At 33.0% G+C, this 23,308-nt stretch overlaps 1 protein-coding gene across 4 annotated transcripts in view; it reads left to right on the forward strand.

Moving 5' to 3' along the window:
• Nucleotides 1-23,308, forward strand: part of FSTL5 (follistatin like 5) — a 732,413-nt gene that overhangs the window by 403,198 nt on the left and 305,907 nt on the right. For all 4 annotated transcript variants that reach the window (XM_087437469.1, XM_087437470.1, XM_087437471.1 and 1 more), the window contains exon 6: nucleotides 3,252-3,372. In XM_087437469.1, the coding sequence (XP_087293595.1) occupies nucleotides 3,252-3,372 (121 nt within the window). The remainder of the gene's footprint in view (nucleotides 1-3,251; nucleotides 3,373-23,308) is intronic.

Here is a 23,308-nt window from a genome sequence, read left to right on the forward strand (position 1 = left end):
AATGATTTGTTGAATGGATGATTGAATAAATGAATGAAGGAAAATAATAAGGAGAATAGTTTACTTTGGGGAGGGATTGGTGTTTTTATTTTATATTTTGGAACAAAAAAGAATATAGTACCAAAACATTGAATCATCCCTGAGTTATTACAATTCTTCATGCAACTTTAACAGTTCTGTTACACTGAAGTTAAATATGTTCCCCTTCTGGGATGCTGTGTATCTGAGCTTCGTTGATGATTCATTCTGCTAATACTTCTGTCTTGTCATACTGACTCCAACCTCTGTGGGGCCCAAGATTTATGTAACTTGATCTTTAATCAGGAAAAAAAGTGAAAATTTTAATTTTTTTTAGTCTTAGAGAGTTGCCAAAACATCAATAAATTTAGAAAACAGCCTCAATATTTTACAATAGATAACAAATGAAGTTATAAGTGGCCTCCTTGACTGAAGCTTCATCATAGGATAGTTAAATGATAATATATTTAGTGAATCTGACTGTGTCGTGAATCACTAAGTCAGAAGTAACAAGTGTGTGGGAAGTTCTTGGAAACAGTGTGAGACGGTAAATGAAAGAAATGCAGGGAACTATCAAAGTCCTACATGTTTGGATCCCCTGTGTCAAAGAGTGCTTAATGTACTACTGTGCACTGGGGAAGGAAGTCTACTTATATTTTCTATCATACTTTCTTCCTGACAGTCAAACACTCATCACTTTAAGGCTATCAAAATTCTGGATATCTAAAGCAATTTTTCTATTGCTTTAGGTACTTTCCTGGTTGAAAGCTCATAGGAAAGTACCTCTGTCATTTGGAACACCCCAGACTGTGCCAAAGCTTGCATTAGGAAACCTAAAGAAGAGAAAAAGTTACCAGGAAGTATGTTTTAAGTAGACTGTTTCATTAACGAAAAATGGAATAAATGAGGAACGCATGTATTTGAAATGTTGATGAATGAGGGAATGAATCATTTCCCTCCTGTACCTGGGCATGGCCCAATATAAGTGAACAGGTTGTTTTAGGAAGCTCACTAGCCAGAATCATGAGCTTTTCTAGGGCACCCTCATTGAAATAGCATGCCCAACTTAAGTTGTATAATCATGATCAAATCAAGATCAAGATCAAGCTAGTCTTATGCCAGAGCCAGCATTCAGGAGAAAGGTAGAAGTCCATTCTCTTGAGGTAATACATGGTTTAATTTGAGTAAAATATTAGACAGAAAATGATGAAGCTTTTCTCCAAGTTTTTCCATCTCCATCTCTTTGCAAACAGGTGTGAGGATAAAAGCCACTAAAAATATTATTAAAATGCCTGATCAAACCTTGGTGTCACTATGTTTTAAAAATTACTGCAATGTTAGCTTTGCAGATCTGTAGGAAGAGCATAGTGAGGTAAGATAAATACACTGCCCCCCACCACCACCCCCCAGGAAAAGTCATTTTCCATGATTTAACAAATAACAGATGGAGAATGACTCAGAGCTCTGTTGCTTTCTAAATAGAAAAGCAGTATTTGTTTCCCATTAGGCTTACAGGAAAGATGGCTGCAGCCATTAGGTAGTTTTGTTAATCCCTCCAGCTGGACTGTGCAAGAGTAGGGCTTAATACTTGCTATCAATGGTATCTATTTATATGGATCAATTAAAGCAAATAAACATTTTCCCTTTTTTTTTCCCCTCTAAAGCGGCAAATATCAGCTTAACCCGTAAACCGTGAATACAATACACTAGAGTAGAGAACCCACTATATTGTAGAAGTTATATTTAGCAAAGCATACGCTATCTGCATATCACCACTCAGGTGGCTAGAGAAGGGGGGTGGAGGCTCCAGTGCCCCACATGCTAAGTTCCATCCTCAGAGCTATCTCTGTAGCTCATCCACACTCAGGTGTATTGGAACTTTTAACATACGTGTTTTCCAAAAAGGGTAAAAAAAAAATAGCTCAAAAGCATCCGAGAATCTTTAGAAGTTACTATCACTGGTCTACCATTGATATAACAAAGAAAGTCTGAAACATACTACTCTTCTAAAAGAATAATACATTGTAAACGCACGACCATAACATACACAAGTTGATGTAGAAATTTGCAGTGAATTATTGAAGTAGAAGCACATTATATTAAAAAATCATTACTTTTAACTTTAAATTTAAATGATTACTTTTGAGTGTCCAATGTATGTTGTCTTGCACCTATGTGTGTGTGCATATGTGTGTGTTTATATACATACGTATATATAATCTTCACAACAACCAGAAGAGATAGATGTTACTATCTTCAATTTCGACTTGAAGAAAGGTTAAATAATTTGCCAGAAATTATAGAGCTATTACCTGAACCCAGAGCTAGCTGTCTTCAGAGCCTGTGTTTTCTGATTACACTGCACCACCCTTTAAAAAACACACACTGTGATGCATAGCTCCGAGCCATGTGAAGCGCTGCGTCTGTATGTGGGAGAATATGAAAGACCATGGACACGGCTATGCAGCTACCCAGAATGAACAGGAATGTTTGAAAGGGAGCTGTTTTATTTGACAGGCAATAGTCAAAAGCAGCAGAGTATGAAAAAGCTACAGCCTCAGTCCATAGGACAGAGCACAGAGTAGAAAAGCAGTTGGATGATTTTCCTCACCCACGCTTGGGTAGATTTTCATCATCAATCGGAGCATTAATTCTATTTGGCTCCTGGAAACAGTCATTTGCTTAATAGCTCCTTTGTGACCAAGGGAGTTAATGTACAATCCCACATGGCTTAACTTCCAGCTGGGGAGGAGTTTAGGCAGAGGAGAGAAAATATGTAACTTTAGTTTTCACAAATAATGTGAGGATGAAAGTTGGAACAAATTACCTCACTAGTTTTGTTGGAAAAGAGCCCTTTTTTATTTTGACATAGGTCACGGAGACATAGGAGGCAATTTTCATGTGGTGGTCTTTCCTTGAGTCAGTATAAATGGAGCAAAATGAGTGAAATACAAAATGTCCTTTTAACGCTGAGTTTCTGGGTCCTATATTGTGAAATTTTTGTGTTAGGAAGTTTGAACTAAATTCTAAGCACCAATCTTAACTTTATAACTATCTTTGAAACTGTTAAAAATCATTGTCTTGTAACTGAAAACCCAGATTTTTCACAGATTTAGTTTTTTGCCCACCTGCAGACTTAAAATGATCTATTAAGTGATTATTATATATAATTAATTATACTATAGAAATATTAGGACACAGATATAATTGTATGGTTATAATTTTCTTGTCAGGTGATAAAGCAGGAAGAACTTGGCAAGGATCTTTCTGATTGTACTTTGTATGATCTACTGAAATATGATGATTTTAACTCTGACAAGCACTTGGCTCTTGAAGAATTTTATAGAACATTCCGTGAGTATGAGATTCAATCTCTAATTCCTTTTTGTTCTTTTTCCTGTCTCTTGACACAATATGGTATGTTTGCTTGATCTCAGCGTACAAGCTGTTTCTTAAGAGAAGTGATATAATTGAGATAATTTAAGTGTTTGTGTATACTGAAACATATGTAAAAGCTAAGGGATTTAGTAGCTCTAAAATAAAGAGCTGGAAATATTTGATAATCCTGATTCTAGTTTAAGATGTTAATTCCACAATGCTGCTTTCAAGGTTATTTTAGAGTAGGAGCAGCCTTGGACCGGTTGTCATCATGTATCAAAATCAATTTAATTATTTACACAGTGACTTTTTTTTTTACCTTCTTGGGAAACCAAAGCAGATTAATAGGTGTAGTTGGCATACATTTTAATAACAATAATTAGCATTAGAATGGAAAATTATATTTATGTTAAGGTACTTTGGAATAATTTACATGTGTTTAAATTGCTTAAAGACTTCTTAAAATTGACTATTTGTGCTTACAAAGCACAGTTATAAAGGTGATTTGTATAAAAAAATTACCTGCCAGGTTATTCTTTTATTCTTTGAAAAATAATTCAAAGAGAAAGGACTACGAGACGAAAGGCAGAAAGGAAAGATATAGGAGCCATGTGCAAGAGAAAGAAAAAATTAAATTAACTGGTTGGTATTTGAATATTACCAAAGAATCAAAATTAAAGAGGATTTAATTCAGCACCTGAAGCCAATGTTTTATATATGTATATATAAAAAGATATATTTATGTATATATCCAATATATTTTATATATATACACATACATTATATATTGCTTTCCAAATACGTATATATTTATATTATATATATATAGTGTATACACACACACACACACACACACATATATATAGGTTTCCAAAAAGGCAGGAAATAAAGTTTGTACTTGGTATAAAAAGAGGTTTTTTTAGTTATGCCTCTGCCATCTATCAGCTCTCTGATATTGGGGAAATTATTTAAATCTCTGAAAATCCCTATAAATAAGTATAGTAATTTTCTTATCACAATACTTTTATATTAAAACATTGAATTATATCTTATGTAATATCTGATACAAACAAAATAATACATGTGAAATAGTTGCAGGTTACAAAGCTTTAAGGCAAGATATCAATATGCTCTACAGATTTAGTTAAACTGTATTTCCACTTTAGATTACAAGGCAGAATACAAGATGGATGGTTCAGTAAACAGTCGATCCTTTGTGTATTTCAAGGCTAGACTACTTTTCAAAGATAACAATAAGAAAGGAGCCTTATTATTCTACGTTTATATGAAGAAACTTTAACACAGAGAAGTTGAGAACTAAGTGGCTGAGTTTTATAATCAATTTTATAATCAAACCTATGTCAAACTAATTACGAAGTCTATGTGTTTTCCACGAAAGTTTACTCTGTAGTAAGCATTGTTTTGTGTGCTCAGGATGTCAGGGAAAAGGTATTATGGTTTATCAGGGAAGAAATTATATATATTATGTTATATATTATCATGCAAGATGGAGGGGATAAATGTCATAGAGAGGCCTATGTAAAATATTAAGTGAATTGAGAGTGCAATCTTCAGCTTTGGGAATCAACAAGCCCTTATGAAGGTGGTAGCAATTGCATTATTCTTCAGGATGAGTGGATTTGGACTTTGGGAAATGAGAGATGGGAGATGGACAAAAAGAACAGCATAAATAAAAACTCAAGTGCATGACATACCAGGGTATTTAGAGAAACTAGCCAAGTGAAAGATCTGTTCCAGATCTGAAATTCTATGAAAACATATCAATTATTACTATCTTACTAATTTGTTGAACAAGCAGTCTAATTTATCTACTCTTATGGCCCACCCTCATACTATGAGTCTACATCAATTTGACTAAAAGTAATTGAAATTTGTAGCAATAGCAGAAAATAATTTTAATGGTATACGATTTATCAAGCATCAATAAGAAAATTAAATGGTATATTAGCATAGGATTTTTATTCAAAATAGAGTTATTGTTGATGGAATAAAGGAGCTAAAAACTGAAAAGAAAACAATGAAAATAAAGTGGTGAATGATTTTTTTTATGACAGCACAACAAAGACTGAATGATCCATGGCAATATCAGTAAATAAAAATCTTGCCTAAAATATTGCTGCTTGCATCTATCATGGGGAAAAATGATACTGTGTTTTGGGCTATGATGTGATATTGCTAAGGAGGGTGATGTAGATCAGTATATTGTTGTGATAAATAAAATTTTGCAATTCAAAAATCTGAATCATCAATAAAAGTGTTCAATAGAGAAATAGTAAAACATTGTCTACAAAGGAGCTAGATTGTACTAGAAACTATTGAATTTGTATAGAAGGACATCTATATCATTTTTTTTAACTATTAGAAGGCAATATGAACAATTTTTTGGAAATTATTTACAGTAAATTCAGTGAATTTAATGAATATTGTAATGATTCTGCCATTAGGTCAAAATTATATAACACAAAAGGTTTACATTTTTAATATTCTGACTCATAAGGAGATATTAGGTATTGAAAGCACTTGGCAATCAGCAATCATATTATGAGATTTTTCTCTTTTTGGATAATCACAAAACTATCCCTTAATAATGGTATAATGATGTTCACAGAGTCATTTAGGGAAGATAATATTTTTCTAAGTAATGCTGGAATTATATGGGATATTTTAATATTCTTTGTGGTCTCACCAAGCAGTTTTATGGAAGGTATTAAATTTATCAGTGGCATAAACAGGGCATCAAGCTATATGATGACCCCTCAGAAATAGCAAAACTAACTTGCATAGATTATGTCTGCATTAGCAAAAAAGTATTTATACTCAGATGTGAATAGGAAACATATCTATTTCTTTCTGCCCATCTGTTATAAACTTTACAACTAAATCCACTTCAGTTTTGTGAAGTTTAGTGGCAAGCTTTGGATAATGATGTGATTTTAGAAAGTGACTTTATTATAAAATTTTAAGTATCATGAATAAAAAATGTATAACAAAAGTGAGAAAATCAATCTATTCAAAAATCATGTATTAAGTACCTGTGTAAACAAAGTGCTAAGATACTTAAAGCAACTTGAAAAGACAGGTTTCCCTTCCCTTAGGAATGTATAATCTCAGACAGACAATGATAAAAATGACAGATATAGTAAGGGTAAAATGTAATCATTTTCTACATCCAGAATACATTCCCCTAGATAGTTCCCAAAAAGAAAGCACAGAAAACTAGTAAGTCCCTAAACAAATATTCAGAAGAATAAACTAGGACCAGAGAAGTTAATAAACTCTCTGTGATTCATTAATTATTTGCTGGTAGATACAAGGATAGACAGATTTCCTGATTTCCAGTTTATTATTCTTTCTGCCATGGTATAAATGGAAGAAAGTAAAGGGTAGTTTGCAAACAGAAAAAGGTTAATGGTAAAAAACAGCACATCATCAACTGTTATTACACTACTATAGTGTTGTTATAGTAGTTATAAGGTTTTCTATAAAGTAGTTTTTTTCCTTTGTAGATAAGATGAATTATTTTAATATCTTCCAATAGGCATTGGATGGCCAATTATTCTTAATTTTTCTCCAGAGTTTTTGGCCATATTAAAAAATCCTTTGATTTTTACAAAGGTATTTAAAATAAATACTCAATGTGAGCATCAAGTATTCTAATTCATGCCTTGTTTGATTAACAGACTTGGAAATCTATTAAATGGTATCCAGTAAGTACTATGAGGTCAATGACATAGTTTTGACTACTTAGAGGAAATACTAAATCCTCTGGTCAGATGGGGGACACCCCTTACCCTGGCATTTTGTTGTCTTGAATATTTTCAGTAAAGTGCGTAGATTTTTCAGTGCGAAGATTTCTTATAGATTTAAGAATGAGTTAATAGTGCCATTATTAACTACAAGGAGTTGTATTAACATACAAGGACTCAGCGTTTTATTTTCTTCCAACTCTAAATGTTTGATTGAGTTTTATTTGCATGGAACACTATATTTTTGCTTTAAATCTGTAGGTAAATGCAAGTGATTTGCCATCAGACAAGGTGACCATACACTGAACTGAGGCATTGAATTTCAGAAGTGATAGTCAAATAAATGTTTATATTTACTTATTTTTGCAGTCAAACTCAATTAAGATGCTAAAGTGCTGTTATATGATTATTGATTTTAGGAATTGTTTTCCTCTGGACTTTCTAGATAACCAAAAATGGTGCAATTGACTACCCAGAGAAAGGATATTTGTTTTGAAAATGCTTTCTATGTACCTTATTTCCTGAATTAAACCACAAATTGCTTTGACTGGAGTACCAAACCTTAAGATTATATGAAATGAGAAGTTTGTGTAATTCTGATAGAAACTTGAAATCCTATTAAACTGTTATGAGTTGCAGTTCCCAAAACCATATACATATACTTTAAGATGTGTATGTGTTCTAGTGGCTTAAGTTATAATGTCACACTTAAGTTTTTATCAATTCAAAACAATCTTTTTGTGTGGAAAGATCTAAAGGAAAGTGTAGCAGGCATAAAATAATTAGGTTTTAGCAAGCATAATGCATCACCTGTGAGCATTAATATTGAAACTAATTGTATAATAACTCTCTCTTCTTTCTTAAAAAGATTAGGTAATTGGGATTCTAAAATCTAAAATATTAAAAATATGGAATAGTTATTTTAAATCACCTAACTATTCATGATTATATTCAAAATGTCGTCTCTCTTCATAGAAAACACTTCTTAATGGAATATAGATTTGCTAATGACATTATAAGAAAAGGAAAATTCATTTTTCTAGGAAATCATAATTGCTATAATAAAATATTACTTATTGGAACCATCTAATAACCTGAGCAATAAAATGTGAATACTATATTAACATTCAAAGATATTAGATCATCAGTATATGAAAGATCTTTATTTGAGAAAAATAGCAGAGTTTAGTGACCAGAATTAAGACTGTTGCAGTAATATAGGTTAAAGGTGATGGGATCAGAACCAAAGGAGCAGTAGTAATAATGTAGGGAGGTGGTCATATTTGGAAAATAACTTATAAGCAGAATCATATCAATTTGCTGAGTGATTACATATGCATGGGAGGGAGGGGGTAGGGTCAAGGATAATATCCAGTTTTCTAGCTTGTGTACCAAGAACAATGATGTTCTTCATTAAAGTAGGGAACACAGGAAGAGAAGTGAGTTTGGGGACATAAATTGAGTTAAATTTTAGACATATTGGAATATTCAAATAGAAATGTTTGGTTGAAAATATCATGGCCTAGAACTCAAGTGGGAGCTCTGAGCCACAAACAGAGATATGGAGCATATATTTAAAATTTGACGATCTGGCAGGGAGAAGGGTACCAAAGATGAGTACGCAAATAGAGAAGAGATGGGCATAGGAGCAGTAGGGAAGTAAAACTAAAACTAAAAAAACAAAACAAAACAAAAAAACACTTAGAGGTAGGAAGAAAATCAAAGAAGTACATTATTATGGAATTTTAAGAAGAAATTGTTAACCAACAATTTCCAAGGCTGAGCTTAAAACAAGAAAGTATATGACAGATAACTGGCCACTGGATTTGGCAGTAATTTAGCGACTTTGGTCACAGCACTTGCAGCAGAGATGTAAGGGTAGAAGCTAAAGTGTTGTTGGTTGGGAGGGTGGATGTAAAAAATTTGAAAAAAAATAATGCTGAGCAAAGAAGCAGAGCTCATAAGCATACATCAAGTATATATTTAGGTAACATCCCAAATAGGTAAAACTCATATATGGTTTTAGTAGTTAATATAGTGGTTGCCTTTGGGAGAGTTGCAGGAGGATAGAGTGGGAACACAAGGTGAGAGGAGGGCTTCTATGGTGCTGGTACTGTTCTACTTTTCAGCCGAATAAAAAATCCCTCACTAATTTGGGAAACGCTGAATTTAACACTAATATAGTTACTATAAAATAACCCCGTACACAGATCATTGTAGTATGAAACCTTGCAACAAGTTTAATTGCCTGGCCCATTGTGAAAAGAATTCTTCTACTACATACTTTGATTACAAAATTAATGCACATATTTGTTTGTATAATTATAATTTTCTGTTAGAGTTTATAGCTATGACCTGACAGTTTTGGTAAATACAGCTCAGTACCATCCACTTACAGGTACTTTCCCCTTTGTGTTACTGTTTCTCTATCTAGGTTCTTTAGACCTTATAGGGAAAGAACCGTCCAGAAGGCCATTGTTGAGACCAAAAGGTGATACTATAGACATGTATTCCAAAATGATAGTTTTTTGTCCCAAACAAAATAAATCATTTTTATTCACCAATTGTTAATAGAAAGACAAGTAAGGCAATGCCAATGTGAACTATAATTAAAAAAAATAAAAGTCTTAAATTCTTCCCATTTTAAGATGACCCTGTCCTCCCCCTTGTTAAGATTACCTTAATCTGTTGTGTCTCATGTGCATTTCTATTGCTCTTTTTACGTATAGCCTCTGGCATTCTTCACACTCTGATCTCTCACTGGTAAATTTTGCTTGCTGACCTAACTAGGTGTAACTCTTAAAAGCAGATACTATTAGATATTTCAGCTTCTCTTTCGTTTCAAGTGAAACACTTGTATTTATTTCTTAAAGTATTCATTATTTTTGTCACATAGACATTGAGCATAAGGCCTTTTCTGACATAAAGTGAAATTGAAATAAAAAATAATAAAATGAGAATTGATCAATCATTCTTATTTTCCACACTGTACCATATCTTGTCAGTCATAATTTAGTGCATCTGACTTAAAATTCTTTTCCCCCGACTTCAGCGTAATATTCTGGGATAGAGTTTGCCTGAGGCTGTTTTCGGACTTTCAAAATCATTCTTGTAATTCATTGGTACTTTGGCTTTGCTAAACCCACACCAATTTCTCAGAAACTCCTTGAATTGAGCCTTGTATTATCCTGTGTGGTTCTGAAACCCTATGTGGATGGCATCTTCTTCGTAATGACTTTATGTAGAGATTGCCAGCTACACTGCTGCCCCAGATCTGATCCAATTGGGCATAGCAGAGTCGCTGCAGCTTGGAGACAAAGCCTTAGCTTCATTTTAAGGTATCTCAAATTTCCAAACTGAGTTTCTACTAATGAGATTTAATTTTTAACTGGCCAAATGTTGTTCAACAATTTAAAATAATTTGAATGTAATATATCATGTTTTAATTATTAGTTATTTTCTGAGTCTCTTCTTTAGGTGAGTCTGAGAAAACGTATTTCATTTATATTTTCCGGTTGAAAGTTTCTTTATAAGATTCTGCTTTGTGAAATGATCGTTTAGGGAGGTATTTACTATGTGAATGTTATTATGAAATATAAAATCAAGTGCTTTTTAAACATATTACATAATCACACGTTTAAGCAATTAATCGTTTAAAAATAATTAAAAAAAAAAATTCAGGGGGCCAACCCTGTGGCATAGTCGTTAAGTCTGGTGTTCTCTGCTTCAGTGGCCTGGGTTTGTGGTTTCCGATCCCAGGCGTGGACCTATGTCACTTGTCAAGCCATACTGTGGTGGTGACCTATGTACAAAATAGTGGAAGATAGGCACAGATGTTAGCTCAGGGCTAATCTTCCTCAAGCGAAAAAAGAGGAGGATTGGCAACAGATGTTAGCTCAGAGCGACTTTTCCTCACAAAAAAAAAATAAATAAATAAAAAATGTGGAAGTTAATACTTAGTACATTCTTACTAAATTTATTTTACTATATAGTTATCATTCCCTTCACTTTTTTTTTTTTTTTACCAGCTAAAGGTCTACTTTCTTGGTTAAGAGAATTCTACCATTTTCATACAGTAGTTGCATGAGTATAACCAGATAAAACATAAAACTTTAAATAGGTCTTAACATATAAAATATAGCATATAGAGATCATAAGATTTGAGTATCTAATATTAGTTCTAATTCATTCTGCCTTGTTGGGAAAAAAAGAGCCGAAATGAATCAAAACAAGAGAAATGTATTTTTGAATTTTCAAAAACTTTAAGCCAAATCACATGTTAATAAAACTTTGGCCAAAAGCCTTTGTTTTTATTAACTGTCATAATTCTATATCCTTTTCAACAATGTCTATTTATGTTTTTTGTTGTAGCAGTTAAAGAAAACAGAAAGGCATCATAGAGAAAATAGAAATCAATTTTAACTCCATTATTCAGTTATAATCACTTTGATATATATATTAATATATATACACATTTTATGAAAATGTAATTATATTATTCTTATATCCTCAAGATTTCTTTTAATTCTACTTTCTTTTAATCAATTAAGTATTGAGAACATATCTCATCATCAACAAACAGCTTAACATCATATTTTTAGCAGCTTCCATTGTGTGAAGTTACCATAATTGTAAAAAGTATAATCATAATACTCCATTTATTGCTATTCCCAAGCTATCATTTCTCTCCTTAAAGATAAACACTGCCCATTTAAAACATAATACAAGTAAAAAATGTTAGTCATCCTAATAATTTTTAATATTCTAGCAGTCACATTCAAAAAAGAAAAGAAACAAGTGAAGTTGATTTTAATAACATTTTATTTTCCAAATATATCCAAAAATTTTATTATCACAACATATGATCAATATAAAAATTGAAGGAATATTTTACTTTTTTCTAGCAAGTTTTGAAATCTACTATATATTTTACATTTACACCTCGTCTCAATTTGGACCAGCCATATTCCAAAAGTTCAATAGCCACATGTAGTTACTGGCTACCATCTTGGACAGTATAATGTTAGAATGTTAAAAAATATATATTTAAAATGTTATTCTAGTTATTTTAAATATGGGGTAAGCTCATATTCCAATTGTAAATAAATAACAGTGTGAACTTTATGTTCATGTCTATTTTTCAGGAAACCAGAAAAATACGTACCTACGAGGTAAATGTAATCATCTAAGCAACAAAATATATATCCTCAACATAAATAAGATGTTTATTTTAAAAACAGAGTTCAATAAAATGTATTTAATGCCACTTTATGCCAATGTCTCCCAAATGTTGTATTATCAATGGATCGTTTAAATCTTATATCCTCCGCCCACAGTTAGCACCCTTAAAAATACATTTTCTAATTTTTTAATAATCTTATTCTTAAATAAACGAATAATTTTTTTCCCTCTGACTTAAAATAAATGCACCAATCATGTAAGTCTTATAGTGAAAACCTGTTCAGTCTGAGAATAAAAATGTTACTGGTCTGAATTATTTCAGTCCAACAATTAGCAGTGAAACACTTTCGGGGAGCCTGTAAAACTTTATATACCACGAGGATTAATGTTTTATATTCAGTTTTTTTAAGTATTAAAAATACCTCCAGACTATTTTTACCTCTGAGAACCTAGGGGAATTGATGTACTACACTGAATGTAACCTAATAATTCTTTAATGCTTAGGAATTACTAAAATATTTTGTCATGCCTCAGGGTCATCACAATGAAAAGAAATGCGTGTACATATGTAAGTATTTATGTTAATAAGGTATGTACAAAATACCTTATTAATATGCTTTATAGTAAATCAGTGCATGACACTTTGTATGGTAATTCCTTTTATAGATATTCTAAGACCAGTAACAAATCAGTTTTTAACAAACATCATATGAATTAGCAGAATAAATTGTTAATACACTTCCGTCTTTACACTTTTATACAAGTAATTAACCTGATGATTATTAGCTATTTAAATTATGTATATCTGACAGTCTATTTAGTAATGCTCAATCTTTTGATTGCTATACTCTATTTTACTCAATAACAAAGTTTAATTTCTTAAGGAAATTCTATTACAAACTGTATCCCTTAATTTATAATGGACCTCTATCTCTGCAGTGTTATTTGGTCAGTTATTTTTCTAGCATAATCTACCATTACTATCATCCTTAGTAAATTTAGGAATGATAATTTCCTATAATATAAAAAAGTGTGTTTATCTTAAATTTCTAATGAGTATTTGTTATATCCTTAGGTGACAATTTAAAAATAGACTGAAGTTAAATAAATGTTTTAACAAAAATGGAAAGGAGGCATCTACACCAAGTGCTGTTTAGCTGCCTGACTGAGGATTTTGTGAGGTGCTAAATACTATATATCATGTGCAATGTACTCACTGTAAAATGTGTTCATCCTGATGGAAATTGTTCCCATAAAAAAGAAGGAAATTGCAGTAAAATTGTTACCAATCATTCAAGTAATGTAAACAGAACCTTGCTGTTGGTGACCAGATAGAAGTAAAGAAAAGCATCTATGATGTTTAAAGCATTACAAAGTCACAGATTACAAATCCTCTCGAGAGGTAATGCGCATTTATAGTGACTGTGTGGAGGACCTTAAATGATTACTCTCTTTCTTTTAACTGTTGCTATAATTGGTCATTATTGATAATAATACTTTATTTAATGCTAGACATCTTAGTATATAGTAGATTATATTTGTCTATTCCAAAAGGATGTACATTTTCAACTAAAAATAAAAATTGGAAAGACAAGGTAGGATGGAAGGAGGAGAGAGACAGACAGATGGACAGAGAGAGAAACAGAGAGAGAGAGACAGAGAGAAGAGAGACGAGAGAGGAGAGATTGAAAAGAAAAAGAAGAAAGCCAAGCAAAGAAAAAGTGTGGTATATTTTATATAAGTATTTTGTAGTTTAAAATTTATCAGCTGTGCAATGATCCAGTGACACACTTTTACATATTTAAATTCATATTTCAAGTTACAGTTATTAACTTTATACACAACAACCAACATTTTTTATATTCTTATGTGACATTATCAAGGCGTCACTACAAACATAAAGATAGATGAGAAAGAAGTTTCTCTTCTCAACTCTAAGAAATTAAACAGAAAAAGGCAATGACAAAATAATATGGCATGGGATAAAAGCGACTTGTATAAAATACCATGGGGCAACAAAAAGGGGAGCACTCTCACAGGGATGGATTCTGAGCAGAGATAACTTCTCAATTAAGTATATCCGTGAGCAGGAGTTCTTGAGGACAAAGTCAAAGAGATTAGGTTCTTCTCCTAGAAAGAACATATCAGCAAATACTGAGCTGTGGAAATTTGCAAGCAGTTTGGGAGTTGAGGAATATGGAAAAGCAAAATGGAAATCAGTGAAAAAAGAGGCTTAGGAGGGAGGTAGGGGCTAGGTCTTGAAACTCCACGAATACAACATGCAATGAGAAGCTGAGATAATCTATGTAGTGATAGGCAAGACACTAGCAGCAATGTGGAATTGTCAGATCTGAATTTCGAAAGCTCATTTCTGAAGCTGCGTGCGAGATGCAGTTAAGAAACAAGATCAGAAGTAGAAAGAAAAATAAACTAGCTCAATCACTGGTGTGTTGAAGTCAGTGATTAAATTTCCAGAATTTTGCTATCAAGTGGATGTCACATTGGAAACTAGAAATTGGATTTCCCCCAACGCTACCCTGCCCCAGCTCAGAGAGTTGATTTTTAAACATTTGCCGGAATGCTACTGACTACAGGGTGCAATTCTCTAGATGATGAATTTTGAGAGACTGAACAAGGATAATCGGGTAAATGACAGGATGTGGATTTAAGGAATATTTAAGAGAAAAGACCCAAAACAATTGGTGAAGGATAAGGCTGACAATTTCTAGAAAAGACTTTTGGAATATATACATTTTGCAATCCAAAGTTAGTAACAATCCCATCAACAAGTTTGCTGTGATTTACAAAGAAGACGTCTAAATAAATTAACTAGTGACAATTCTTTTTTTTTAATTGAGATCAAGTTGGTGTATAACATTATCGGGTGTACAACATCATAATTTGATATATGTATACACTACAAAGTGATCACCACCGAAAGTGTGGTTACCACCCACTGATGACAATTCTTGCTTTGTGAAACTTCAAATTCAAAAATATTCTCGTCATCTCTAGCAATCTTAATGTAAAATTTTATTATAGTAGAAATAATTTATATATGTAATGCAATAGATTTTTGATAATGAAAAGGAGTTCTGAGAAATTTGTTGCAAAATTTTTGAGCAACTCAAGAAAATTTAAACTTTTTTTCTTACTGATGAAAAACGGAGATTGAAATGATCTAAATCAAACTAAATTAGTTGAGCAAAGTAAAGATCTGAACCAGAGATTTTGTTTAATGGTATACGTACAATTCATATTTCCATCGACGCCATTCATTTTATTAGAATCATCTTTTATAAGAACTGTCTATATTAACATTCTGTAAAGTACATAGGTGACAGCTCTACATTTTTTTAATGATTGCGTCTTTGCTAGAATATATAAAGTGGTAACATTTTCTTTTGAGATCAGGAGTTTATCTTACTGCTACATTGAGTGCAATTTTTTACTCATGGGTTGACACATTTCTTATATAAAGAATATTATTTTTGAGAAGTCTCATTAAAAGTGCAGATTATTTTCCTGCCCTTTGTAGACATTTTGACACTTAACTAAAAATGTATAATTAATGTTTTAACACATTTTAACTATGTTTAAACAACAGATGAAAGTGCTATATATACCATTACCTATAAATATTCACTTGTTTTCACCCCATATTGTAATTAAACAATTTTATTTTAATACCATGTTTGAAAAAGGTTTTATATTAGCACTGCATTTCTAGTTTTTATAACTTAAAAAGGAGCACATTTTCACATATAGCTGTAGATGTACAAAAGAAACAGTGCCAGCAAAAGATTTTCATATGAGATTATACTGCCTCTTTAGTCTGTATTTTTCATTCTGGGATTTATGAACATTTTCTTGTTTTGATTTCAAACTTGACTTGTCAAGTTATTACTTGCCGAAATATTAGGATTTTTGAGACGTTATGATAGTTTATGGAGATAGTAGGATTTATCAACTCTAATTAAGGTTATTCCTCAAAATCCAAGCTATATGGTCACCATTTCTTTTGCCTTTTTAGTGAAGAATTGCAGTCTTCTTTTCAAAAGTTACTCACTCTTGCTGCTGCTAGATCCAATAAAGCAAAATAAATTGCATCTGATATTTCCTATCCCTAAAACTCATTTTTTAATTTGTGTTACTGGCCTTTTATCATTTTTTTATGAATGGACAGCTATTCAAAAAATACTAATACCTGAAAGCATTAAGATTGAAAATTAGATCCTAATAGTATGTAACTATCACCACAGAAACAGTATCAGTTCAGAGAGCATCCTTACATTTAGAAGATATAGGGCTCTAAAAGTGTTAGTGGACTTGAACTTAAGGAGTATTGTGAACAATGTATCATTTTTGCTCCTAATTTTAGCTGAGACATGATTTCAGAATGTTGAGAACTGGCCTATGCCAATATGATCATTAAGAGGTATTAGGTTTCTTGTAGCATCTATCAGAGACCTCACATAGTTACAGATGGATGAATGCCTTATGTCACTTCCCTAACAGAAACTGCTTGCCTGGCTGCCAGGTGGTGGTATATGAATATTGGTATGTATGGTGGAATCTGGTGTGAGACTTGCTTTCATCTTTCACCACACTTTCTTAAATAGAAGGAAATGTAATTAGGGATGGAGTTATATCCTTACTGTTGCTAATTCATTATATAATGTTAAAGAATATATAACCCAACATTATAATAACTGAAGGAAGGAACAGGTCATGTCAGCTGTAACTCTACCAGTTCATTGGACTCTGAAATCTATCTGTAGGAGTTGAATGCATAATTACATCATAGTCAGAAATTTGTGGTGTAAATAGATTTCTTAAATTAGTTGGATAGGATTCTCAGAGTGTTACTGTCTAAAAAGTTCTCCATAGTGACGTGCTCATTCCTTATGCCTCCCTGACCACGTGCTTTTACTAGTCTTGTTTGTACTGTGAACAAATCATCTATTATTGAAAGAATAGAATGATCAAAAAAACCCCTTGTATGTGATGTTCTTATAATAGTGGTAGAAATTGCACCTTGTTGAGCATAACAGATTAAATGGTTCTGAACTTGTCAGCAATCTAAGCAAGTAAATTTACATATTGGATTCTACTAGAAGGGAGAAAAGAAGCATGTTTGACTCTAAAAGTCTGCTACTTTTTTAAAAAATAGGTTCCAGCTAAAACACTATCTCAGATGCAACTGCGTAGTCCTTCATCTTGAAAAACATGAGAATCTTATTATACTCATCCATCAGTTTAAAAAATGATCTATGAGTTTGCAACTTTAAAAGCAAAGTATGTTTTGTTAATTTTTTATTTCTAAAAATTTCTGAGATTATGGAGAAAGAAGTTGCAAATGTGGCTGATTTAAAATATATCTGCAAAACATTCCATGTTCATGGCTTAGAAGATTTAATATAGTCATGATGTCAATACAACACAGAGTAACCTACAGATGCAATGCAATCTCTATCGACATTCCAATGGCATTTTTTGCAGAAAGAGAAAAGTCCATGCCAAAATTCGTATAGAATTTAAAGGGACTTGGAATAGGGGAAATAATCTTGATTAAGAAGGTCCAAGTTAGAGTTCTCATACTTCCTGATTTTAAAACTTACGATAAAGCCACAGTCAAAGCAGTATGATACTGGCTTAAATACAGACATATAGAATAGAATGGAGAGCCCAGAAATAACCCTCACGTAAATGGTCAAATGGTGTTCGACAAGAATGCCAAGACCATTCAATGGGTAAAGGAGTGTCTTTTGAACAAATGGTGCTGGGAAAACTGGATATCCACATATAAAAAAATGAAGTTGGATTCTTACTTCACACCATATATAAAAATTAACTCAAAATGGATCAATGACTTCAAAGTAAGAGCTAAAAGTATAAAACTATTTGAAGAAAACATAGGGGAAAGGCTTTTGACATTGAATTTGGTGATGATTTCTTGGGTATGATGCCAAAGTATAGGTGACAAAAGAAAAACAGATAAATTGGACTTCATCAAAATGACATACTTTTGTGTGTCAAAAATCACTATCAACAGAGTGAAAAGGCAACCCAGGGAACTGTAGAAAATATTTGCAAATCATCTATCTGCTGATAGATCCAGAATATATAAAGAACTCCTAAGACTTAACAACAAAAAACCAACAATCCAATTAAAACATGGGCATCTGAAATAAATATAATCAAGGAGGTGAAAGACCTGTATATTGAAAACTATAAGACATTAATGAAAGAAATTGAAGAAGACACAAATAAATGAAAAGATATTCTGTGCTCATGAATTGGAAGAATTAATATTGTTAAAATGTCCATACTACCCAAAGCAAGCTACAGATCAATGCAATCCTTATCAAAATTCCAATGGTATTTTTCACAGGAATAGAACAAACAATCCTAAAATTTGTACGGAACCACAAAAGACCCCAAATAGCCAAAGCAATCTTGAGAAAGAAGAGCAAAACTGGAGGCAATCATGCTCCCTAATTTCAAACTATATTACAAAGTTATACTATTTAAAACAGTATGGTATTGGCATTAAAACAGATATATGGATTAATGGAACAGAATAGAGAGCCCATAAATAAATCCATGCATATATGGTCAATTAATTTACCACAAAGGAGCCGAGAATATACAATGGGGAAGGGATAGTCTCTTCAATAAATAGTGTTGGGAAAATTGGACAACCACATGCAACAGAATGAAACTGGATCACTGTCTTACACATACACAAAAATTAACTTAAAATGAATTAAAGACTGACCTGAAGCCATAAAACTCCTAGAAGAAAATGTAGGTGGTAAGCTCCTTGACATAGACATAGGTCTTGGTGATGATTTTTTGGATCTGACATCAAAAGCAAAGGCAACAGAAGCAAAAATAAACAAGTGGGACTTCATCTAACTAAGAAGTTTCCACACATGAAAAGGCAGCCTACCGAATGGGAGAAAAGATTTCCAAATCACATATCTAATAGTAGGCTAATATCCAAAATATAGAAAGAACTCACACAACTCAATGGGAAAAAAAACAATCTGATTAAAAAACGTCAGAAGATCTGAATAGACATTTTTCCAAAGATGACATATAGGTAGCCAACAGGGTACGAAAAGATGCTCAACATCATTAATCATCAGAGAAATGCAAATCAAAATCACAATGAGATATCACCTCATACCTGTTAGAATAGCTATTATAAAAAAGGCAAGAAATAACAAGTGTTGATGAGGATGTGGAGAAAAGGGAATTCTTGTGCACTGTTGGTGGAAATGTAAATTAGTGCAAACATTGTGGAAAATATTATGGAGGTTCTTCAAAAAATTAAAAATAGAACTACCGTATGATCCAGCAATTCCACTTCTGGGTATTTATCCAAAGAAAACAAAAACACTAATTTGAAAAGATGTATGCATCCCTATGTTCATTGCAGCATTATTCACAATAGCCAAGACATTGAAACAACCTAAATGTCCATCAATGGGTGAATGGACAAGTAAGATGTGGTATTTATATACAATGGAATATTATTCATCCATAAAAAGAATGAAATTTTGCCAATTGCAACAACATAGATGGACTCAAGGGCGTTATGCTAAGTGAAATAAGTCTGAACAAGAAAAACAAATACCATATGATCTCTCTCACATGTAGAATCTAAAAACAAAAGTTCATAGATACAGAGAACAGATTGGTGGTTCCAAGAGACAGGGAGTAGGGGGTGGGAGAAACGTGTGAACTATTTTTTTTTTAGTTTAAATAAATCGAATGAATTTTTTTTTTAATGGGCAAGAAACTTTAGACGTTTCTCCAAAAAATATATGCCTGTGGCCAATAGACACGTGAAAAGATGCTCATAACTAATCATTAAGGAAATGCAAATTAAATCCACAATGAAATACTACTTCACATCCATTAAGATGGTTCTTATTAAAAAATCAGGAAATAATAAGTATTAACAAGTATGTGGAGAAATCAGAACCCTGTGTATTGCTGATGGGAATGTAAAAGGGTCCGCTGTTCTGGAAAACGGCAGGTGGTTCTTCAGAAAATTAAACGTAAAGTTATTATATGATCCAGCAATTGCACTTCTGGGCATACACTCAAAAGAGTTGAAAGGAGAGTTATTTGTACACCCATGTTCATAACAACATTATTCACAATAGCAAAAAGTGAAAGCAACCCAAGTGTCCATCAACAGATGAATGGATAAACAAAATGTGGTATATATGTACAATGGGATATTATTCAATCTTAAAAGAAGAAAACTCTGACACGACCTTCAAAATGAGGGAACCTTGAAGACATTGTGCTAAATGAAATGAGCCACTCACTAAAGGACAAATATTGTATGATTCCATTTATATAAAAGACCCTGTCAAATTCGTGGAGACAGAAAGTAGAAGGGTGATTACCAGGGGCTAGGAGGAGGGGAAAATGGGTAACTAATGTTTACTGGGTACAGAGTTTCACTTGTGGAAAGCAAATGTGAATGTACTTAATGCCACAGAAGTGTACACTTAAAAATGGTTAAAATAGTAAACTTTGCATTATGTATATTTAATTACTATTTAGAAAGAATAAAAAGTAAATATCTGCAAATACTTTGTAAATTATATGCAAAAATCTAAGGATACATTTATTTTTATTATCAATATTTTTATTTACTGAGTAGAAGGGTGGGCTTTCTACTATTGCCCTAGGTGCCCAAGAAGCAATTAGCTATTCATTATGAGTCAGTTTTGTTTGTTTTAGTTGATTGACATCAATTAGTGCACTGCTAGAACTCCTCATGGAATAAGTAGAGACAGATCAGACATTCCAGACAAATCCATTCCTTTATCTGAATCCATACTCCCCTTTTCTTCAATATTCTCTTCATAATGATGTTTCCTGCACCTGTTCTCTGTATCCATTTTTTTCCTACATCCTCTAAGACCTGAGTCTAAAAATGATTGTTTCTCTATAGTATACCTTTGATCTCTTACATTATGATAGCTGCCATGCATTAATAATTTTAAGGACTTCAAGTCTTTCCCACTCCTTAAACAACATGCTTTCTTCCAACCGCCATCCTATTTTTATTCTCTTCTCATCCAGACTTTTATAGTTGCTTATACTCACTGTTCCTCTACAAACCTCGCCACCTGATTCACACGCTACCTCTCCAAAGAAGCTGCTCTTGCCGACGTCAACATTAACTGGCTTGTTACCAGACCCAATGAAATGTTTTTAGTCCTTGTTTTACTTGATGTCTCCTCAGTATGAGAAATTGCTTACTATTCCCTCCAACTTAAACGCTTGCCTTCCTTGGTTTCTCAATCACTATGTTTCCTGGTTATCTCTCTGTTTCTGGTCATTCCTCAGTTTCCTTTATTGAGTTCCTTTAGCCATCACATTAAGGCTGAAATTCCTCATAATTCTGCCCTATGACTTCTTTCTTCTCATCTAACCTACTCTCCTTTGGTGATTATAATCTATATGCTGTAATAATGGAATAGATACTTCTAGACTAGACTTCTCACCAGAGCTACAACCCATCCTTGGCCCGCTGGACACTGTTGCTTCGATTCTCTTCTGGCACTTCAATACCATTTGTTTAAACCCAAATTCATTGCTTGTGTTGTGTCAAAGTCTACTCCTATTTCTGTGTTTCTGTTTCAGAGCATGACATCACCATATACTCGTTTGCTAAAGCAATAAAAATATATTCTCCCCTTTGCCCTTGTTCCTCGAGGAATCAAAAGTCCATGCTAAATCTTTCCCCTAAAAAATCTAAGATCTGGTCCCTTCTCTCTAGCCTCCCTACAAGTCTCCTGGTTCAGGCCACCATCATTTCTAAATAGACAGTGCAGTAGCTTTCCACGTGATTTTCCTGCATCCATTGTTGCCCCCTCTTAATCTATTCCCTCTACCAGAATATTCTTCCTAAAATGCAAAGCTTATCCTGAAATCATTTTAATGCCCTCTCATTCCCCTCAAGATATCAAGCGTCCCCTCCTTAACAAGTTTATCTCTCAAATAACTAGTCCTTCTTTAGCTTAATACTATTTAGTTTTTTGTTTGCTTGTTTGTTTTTGTTGTTGTGTTGTTTTCCTTTCACTCACAAGCTATAAACTTGCCATACTGAACTACTATCCAAAAATGTCCCATTCCTTTTTGCTTTTTGGTCTTTGTACTCGCTGTTCACCCACCTCAAGTCATAACATTAACCCACACTTTTCTTAATTAAAACTCATTCTTACTGCGTGTCCCACTTCCTTCCCAGTCCTTAGGCTGTGTTTAGTGGACTTGCATGAATATTCCTATTAACTCATTTTCTCCACCATCCCACTTACAATAGTCTGTTGTAATTCCCTGTTGATTTTACTGAATTCTCTGGATGTGTTAGCTCAGGGTTAATATCTGTATTCGCTTTCTATTGCTGCCATAACAAATTACCAAAAATTTATAGACTTAAAACAACACAAATGTATTGTCTTAGAGTACTGTGGGTCAGAAATCTGACAGATATCCCTTGGCTAAAATCAAGGTGTCAGTGCCAAGGCAGCATCCCTTCTGGAGATGCTAGAGAAGAATCTGTTTCCTTGCCTTTTCAGCTTCTAGAGGCTACTACATTTCTTGGCTCATGGTTCCATGCTTCTATCTTCAAATCCAGCAACATTAGGCCAAGGCTTTCTCAAGCTGCCATCTTTCTGGTTCTCTCCATTCTGCCTCTCTCCTCCAATTATAAGGAGCTTTGTGATTACATTGGGCCTCCCTGAATATTCCAGAATAATCTCCCCATCTCAAGGTCAGTTGGTTAGTAATCCTCTTTCCATCTGTAACCTAAATTCCCGTTTGCCATGTAACCTAACATATATACAGGTTCTGGGGATTAGGATGTGAATATCTTTTGAGGTAGGGGATACCACACTATCTAAGTAGATAATATGTATGTATTTTATGAA

Source organism: Ceratotherium simum, chromosome 12, assembly GCF_057802395.1.
Source record: "Ceratotherium simum simum isolate JZ-2026a chromosome 12, ASM5780239v1, whole genome shotgun sequence".
NCBI lineage: Eukaryota > Metazoa > Chordata > Mammalia > Perissodactyla > Rhinocerotidae > Ceratotherium > Ceratotherium simum.